The following is a 7,318-nucleotide window of genomic DNA, read 5'->3' as shown; positions in this document are numbered from 1 at the left end:
TCTGGAGCGGACTCGCCACTCCTGCCTTCAAAGTGACCCGTCCATATGAAACAGGAAAGGCCGAGGGTTACTTTGAATTGTGGTCAGAAGAGGAGTAACCTCCACTCACTTATACTTTGCTCATTCTTTTTCCCTCAATGCTAAGATCCTCGTCCCTCCGAAGCGTAGTGGGTAGTGAGCGCAAATCTGTGGGTTTCAGTTGGAATACGGGTTAAGAACACAAAGAAATAAGGAAAGCTGCAAGAAGTCATCTGGCTTTCACGTGGCACTCCCTGTATTGAACATTTACCATCACAGATTCAACCCATGGGCTGCTTCACTAGTAAATGCTGACTATCTGTAACTCGTCTCCTCCGCGTTGCAATGGTTAGCGCCCATGGCTACGAATCCGCGGGTCCCAGTTCAAATCCAGCCTGAGGACAATCGGTGTACATCTCACCCACTTGTTCATATTTCCTTCAGGTTGGCTGATAAATGGAATTCTCGGGAGACATGTGGAAACAATGTGGTCCTGTGTCTCGGGGTAAAGGACATCACCCATCGCAGACTCGAAGACCAGTAAGAAGGGGATGAGCGCCGAGGCCCCATACATCTTTCAAAATCCGACGTTAGATGTTTATATCCGTGCTAGTGAGAGAGGATTTCTTCTGTTTTCCTATTCTCTAGGTACTTTATTATTATTAAATCTTTCTTACTGAAAAAGAGGAACAAAAGGAAAGAGGAGACGTTTTAAAGAAAGAAAAACTGTTAAGTACTAAGGAATTTTAACATACGCGTAATCTCTCTCTCTCTCTCTCTCTCTCTCTCTCTCTCTCTCTCTCTCTCTCTCTCTCTCTCTCTCTCTCTCTCTCTCTCTCTCTCTCTTTCTCACCCTCTCACCTTCAAGACACACGTGCACGCAACACACGTTAGGCACGCTAATGCTTCAAAGGATACGCTCTCACACTCTCCAGCAGGTGTGTTCCGTAAGGGGCTTCCGTCACCCCCTCAGTGATCGATATTCGGCGCCTTAAGCGATAATCCTCAGTGGAAAGGAGGAAATTTAATGGAAGTTACTGATAATAAACTGCGCGCCTGAGATTATGTGTTGGATCGAGTAGGAGATGATGATGATGGTGGTAGTGGTGGTAGTTGTGGTGGTGGTGGTGGTGGTGGTGGTGGTGGCGGTGGTGACGGAAGTGTTATTATTGCTGCTGCTGTTATTGTTGTTGTTATTGTTATTATTATTACTATTATTATTATTATTATTACTATTATTATTATTATTATTATTATTATTATTATTATTATTATTATTATTATTATTATTATTACTACTAGTACTACTACTACTACTACTACTACTACTACTAGTAGTAGGAGATGATGATGATGGTGGTGGTGGTGGCGACGGAAGTGTTATTGTTGCTGCTGCTGTTATTGTTGTTGTTATTGTTATTATTACTATTATTATTATTATTATTATTATTATTATTATTATTATTATTATTATTATTATTATTATTATTATCTACTACTACTACTACTACTACTACTACTACTACTACTACTACTATTATTACCACCACTATTATACTCCTACTTATACTCCTTCTCCTACTCCTACTCCTTCCTTACCATATCATCATCATCATCATCATCATCATCATCATCATCATCATCATCATCATCATCATGTCATTAGCAGTCCTCCCCAACTGCCTCTGCTAGTTGGGGGGACCTGAGGAGTTATTTTGCTGATTTTCCTCGGTACGACCACTGCTTCCGTGCCAGAGACCCGTCATTGTGTGACGAGCGCATAACAGAGGTGATAATGTCTGGCATGGAGGCGTAGATCCCTCACTCTTTTTCTCGACCTAAACCTTCCAAACTTTGATTTAACACAGCCTGTTCTCGTGCTATACATGATAGAGAGGTGGCCCACAACCATTCCAAGTCTGTTCTCCAACTAGCCAAAAACTCCTTCATTAACAGAAAGTGTCAAAATCTTTCAAGATCTAACTTCCCTCGTGACTTCTGGCATCTAGCCAAAAATATCTCCAATAACTTTGCTTCTTCTTTCCCTCTTTTATTTCAACCAGATGGCACCACTGCTATCACATCTATTTCTAAAGCTGAACTCTTCGCTCAAACCTTTGCTAAAAACTCTACCTTGGACGATTCAGGGTTTGTTCCTCCCTCTCCTCCACCCTCTGACTACTTCATGCTACCGACTAAAATTCTTCGCAATGATGTTTTCCATGGCCTCGCTGGCCTAGACCCTCGGAAGGCTGATGGACCTGATGGGGTCCCTCCTATTGTTCTCCGAAACTGTGCTTCCGTGCTTGCACCATGCCTAATCAAACTCTTTCAGCTCTGTCTGTCAACATCTACCTTTCCTTCTTGGCTTTCCTTACTGAGTCTTGGTCATCCTCCTTTAGAGATTTTGGCGAAACTTTTGCTATTGCCTTGGATATATCAAAAGCTTTTTATAGAGTCTGGCACAAAGCTTTGATTTCCAAACTACCCTCCTACGGCTTCTATCTTTTTCTCTGTAACTTCATCTCAAGTTTCCTTTCTGACCGTTCTATTGCTGCTGTGGTAGACGGTCACTGTTCTTCTCCTAAATCTATTAACAGTGGTGTTCCTCAGGGTTCTGTCCTGTCATCCACTCTCTTCTTATTATTCATCAATGACCTTCTAAACCAAACTTCTTGTCCTATCCACTCCTACGCTGATGATACCACCCTGCACTTTTCCATGTCTTTTCATAGACGTCCAACCCTTTAGAAATTGAACATTTCACGCAGGGAAGCCACAGAACGCCTGACTTCTGATCCTTCTAAAATTTCTGATTGGGGCAGAGCAAACTTGGTATTGTTCAATGCCTCAAAAACTCAATTCCTCCATCTGTCAACTCGACACAACCTTCCAGACAACTATCCCCTCTTCTTCAATGACACTCAACTGTACCCTTATTCTACACTGAACATCCTCGGTCTGTCATTTACTTATAATCTGAACTGGAAACTTCACATCTCACCTCTAGCTAAAACAGCTTCTATGAAGTTAAGTGTTCTGAGACGTCTCCGCCAGTTATTCTCACCCCTGCAGCTGCTAAATCTGTACAAGGGCCTTATCCGTCCATGTATGGAGTATGCTTCACATGTTTGGGGGTTCCACTCATACCGCTCTTCTAGACAGGGTGGAATCAAAAGGTTTTCGTCTCATCAACTCCTGTCCTTTAACTGACTGTCTTCAGCCTCTCTCTCATCGCCAGAATGTTGCATCTCTAGCTGTCTTCTACCGCTATTTTCATGCTAACTGCTCTTCTGATTGCTTCCCCTTCTCCCGCGGCCTCGCTGCACATGACTCTTCTTTCTCTCACCTCTATTCTGTCCACTTCTCTAATGCAAGAGTTAGCCAGTATTCTCAATCATTCATCCCCTTATCTGGTAAACTCTGGAACTCTCAGCCTGCTTCTGTATTTCCACCTTCCTATAACTTGAATTTCTTTAAGAGGGAGGTTTCAAGACACTTATCCTTCAATTTTTGACTACCGCTTTGGATCCTTTTCTGGGACTGGCATCTCAGTGGGCTTTTTTTTTTTATTGGATTATTGTTCCCCTTGGCCAGTGCCCCTCCTACATAAAACTATAAATAAATAAATAAATAAAATAAAAAATAAAGAGAGGACTCTCTCTCTCTCTCTCTCTCTCTCTCTCTCTCTCTCTCTCTCTCTCTCTCTCTCTCTCTCTCTCTCTCTCTCTCTCTCTCTCTCGTTCTTTTTCCCCAATTTCTGCCGGTTTAAGCCTTAGGGAAGCATCATTTGAGGAGAGACTTGGAATTAAAAAAAATTTTTCCTTTCTCTTCCTTAAATACCCAGAGGGAGAAAGAAGAAAAAAACAATAAATGAAGGGGAAAAGGAAAAATAAAAGATAAAGAGAATGGAAAAACTAATGTGAGAAAAGAAATGAAGGACGGAAGGAAGGAGAGAAGAGGGATGGAGGAAAGGGGAATGGGAATGATATATCAATGAGGGGAAGGGGGAAGGAAATGCGGATATGGAGGGGAAGAGAGAGAGAGAGAGAGAGAGAGAGAGAGAGAGAGAGAGAGAGAGAGAAAGAGAGAGAGAGAGAGAGAGAGAGAGAGAGAGAGGGAATACGAGTATTAATGTATTGGAGATGGAGAGGTGGAGGAGAGGTGAGGAAGAGAGAGAGAGAGAGAGAGAGAGAGAGGAGAGAGAGAGAGAGAGAGAGAGAGAGAGAGAGAGAGAGAGAGAGAGAGAGAGAGAGAGAGAGAGAGAGAGAGAGAGAGTTTTCTTGAAAGTCTCAAGGGGTCATTATCGAAAAATTTCTCTCTCTCTCTCTCTCTCTCTCTCTCTCTCTCTCTCTCTCTCTCTCTCTCTCTCTCTCTCTCTCTCTCTCTCTCTCTTAAACTCATTATTTGGTCGTCATTTGTAATCTTAAGCGTCTATATTGTTTACATCACATCGTGCGCTTCGCTTGTGTCCACCTCTCTCCTCTCTGTGGCCTTTGTAAGAAAGTTAGACTACCTGTGTGAGATGGAAGCGTGATCTATATCGTATATCAATAAAAGTACTTGATTTTTGGAAGTGGCTGAAGATCGTATGAATAAAATCTGTATAAACAAAGTGTACAGTTCTATATGTTGGGATGGTTGTATATCTGCATGGTTCTCTTTATCCGCAGCTGGTGTTGCTCTTTTTTTTTTTTGTGGTAAATACTCGTAGGTTATTTGATAAAAGATCTAAGTCATAGTGAAGACTCCCACCTTTCTGTGAATTGGTTTAGTTAAGACAGCTGAGGTGAAAATAAATATTTACTTGCTTTCATTTGAAGTTTCGAAATATGGTTGTGATGTTTTTGTCTCTCGCTCAGTTTGTCACTTACTTTACTCACATTTACTTCGAATTCTCTTACTAATTCACCTCTTTCACTCACTTGTTCATTAACTCTGCTTCTATCATTCACACACTGATTTGGTATTCATTCGTTCATTCATTCATTCATTGGCTCACTCACTCATTCATTTATACATTATGATACTGACTGACTGATTCATGTGCTCATTCATCTATATATTCAGGTATTCAATAATACACTCCATCAATCAAACTTCTCTCATGCACTCAGTCACTCATATATTAACTCACTTTCTTGTATGTACATTTACTCGTATATTTTTCTACTCACCCACCTATATATCTACTTACTATTACATTAACGTTTTATATATTCATTTATTCATTCGGTAAATCACTCACGTACTCTTCCAAATGCTCATTTATTCATTTATACACTGACCCACATACACATATACACACACTTTCACTCTTGCACACACACACATTCATTATCTTACGTACTCACTCACTCGTTCGTTCACTTTGTTACTCCTTGACACTTCCACCTACCCACCCAGCCACACACACACACACACACACACACACACACACACACACACACACACACACACACACACACACACACACACACACATTGACTTTCACTCATTCTTTCATCCATACACTTATACATTCACTCACTCACTCATTCACTCACTCACCAGGACGGGTGTGTGGGTGTCTTGAAGGATTTTATAGCGTGGCGTTGGTCACCACCTGCTTGATGTAGGTGATTTCCTTCGGGGAGGTGCCGTGGTTGCCGTTCACCTGTGACTCGCTGGCCTTTGTGTACATCACCATTGGCCGTTCCTCCGCCGGCCTCCCCTGACTCGCCGAGGGAAGTTTAGTGATCTCCTCTCCTCTCGGCGAGGAAGACACTCTGGCTCTGCCAGGTAAAAGGATGCTGATGATCTCCAGAAACTCCTTTTTGAAGTTGTCGTTGAGCCAGCCGTACAAGAGCGGGTTAGAGCACGCCGATGACATCCCCATCATATGGCATACGGCGTACACCACCAGCATGGTCTCCAGGTCCTCCCCGAATGGGTTGCAGAAGTCGACGATAAGGTTGTACAGGTTGAGCGGCAACCACGAGAGGCAGAAAACGAGGGCGATGGCGATGAGAAGTGTGTTCGTCTTCTTCATTCGTCGATCGTCTCGCTCGCTTCGCTTCGACGATCTCACGTTGCTCTTCGTCAGGCGAAACTTGAGCTTCCTGCATATCATGGCGTAGGCGACGCTGACGGTGACGATGGGGAGGCAGTACTGCACCAGCATGACGAACACGCTGTAGTACCCGCCGCCGTGCTTCGTGGGCCACTCCTCGAAGCAGAAGTTGACGGAGTACAGCCCGGGCAGGTTGATGACGTGGTGTCTGTGCGTGCGCCAGATGAAGTTAGGCAGCGCTAGGATGAACGCCACAGCCCAAATGAGGAGTAGTAGCAGCACTGCGCCTACTGTCTTGAGAGACTGCTTGGTGGGGTACACGATCACCTGTTGGGAAGAGAACGGTATTGTGAACTTTAACCTTCTGAAATTCATCATAGAATACATAGTGAAGATTAGAAGAATGGAGAAAATTATGAAGTGACTGGAAAAGTGAAAACAGCAAAGGCCTAATTTTGAGCCCCGTTGTGGATTACGTAATCGCTAAAGCAGCTCCCCATGAAGTTAAGCGTTCTGTCGTCTCCGCTAATATTTTTGTCTTCCCCCCAGCTCAGCTGCTGACTCTGTGCAGGGGCCTCATCCGTCCGTGTATGGATTACGCTTCATATGTATGGGTGGTTCCACTCATACTGCTCTCTTGAACAGGATGGAATCAAACAGAACATCTTCAGCCTCTCTCTATCTTCGTCACAATGATGCATCTCATGCTATCTTCTATTGCTTCTTTTACACTAACTGCTCTTCCGACCTGTCTAGCTGCTTGACTTCCCTCCCTCCAGCTGCCTCGCCACACAAGGCTTTCTACTTTTCTATAACCTCTATTTTGCCCATCTCCAAAATGTAAGAGTTAACCAGTATTAGTAATTTATCATTCCTTTTACTGGTACTCGTAAACTCTGGAACTCACTGCCTGCTTCTGTATTTCCTCGTACATTTGACTTACACTATTTCAAGAGAGAGCTTTCAAGACATTTCTCAAAGTTTGGATAATCCTTTTCAGTCTGCACTCTCTAGTGAGTGGCACCTAAAGTGGACCTTTTTATTATTATTTTCTTTGTTGCCCTGCGCCAGAGCCCCTCTTATATAAAGAAAACGCGAAGCACAGAGGAGAAAGTTTGTACTAGAATGGCTGGTAAAATAAAGTACCAAGTAAACACCACACAAGAACCAAACCTCTGAGCTTAGTCATGTGCGTAAGCCTTTTGGTCGGTATAGCTTCTCTAAAAGTTAGCCAAAATTGTGTGGTGG

The 7,318-nt window shown here is 43.1% G+C and overlaps 1 protein-coding gene and 1 long non-coding RNA gene across 4 annotated transcripts in view; one reads left to right on the top strand and one right to left on the bottom strand.

The window, feature by feature from the left end:
- LOC135110940 (neuropeptide F receptor-like) overlaps positions 1-7,318 on the bottom strand; it is a 164,418-nt gene that overhangs the window by 5,911 nt on the left and 151,189 nt on the right. For all 3 annotated transcript variants that reach the window (XM_064023644.1, XM_064023647.1, XM_064023646.1), the window contains exon 3: positions 5,569-6,397. In XM_064023644.1, coding sequence (XP_063879714.1) covers positions 5,600-6,397 — 798 coding nt within the window. In that variant the 3' untranslated portion in view covers positions 5,569-5,599. The remainder of the gene's footprint in view (positions 1-5,568; positions 6,398-7,318) is intronic.
- LOC135110942 (uncharacterized) overlaps positions 1-7,318 on the top strand; it is a 95,645-nt gene that overhangs the window by 16,028 nt on the left and 72,299 nt on the right. The gene's annotated exons all lie outside the window — the stretch shown is intronic.

This window comes from Scylla paramamosain, chromosome 21 (assembly GCF_035594125.1).
Source record: "Scylla paramamosain isolate STU-SP2022 chromosome 21, ASM3559412v1, whole genome shotgun sequence".
Taxonomy (NCBI): Eukaryota; Metazoa; Arthropoda; class Malacostraca; order Decapoda; family Portunidae; genus Scylla; species Scylla paramamosain.
This window is presented reverse-complemented; position numbering and strand designations above follow the sequence as displayed.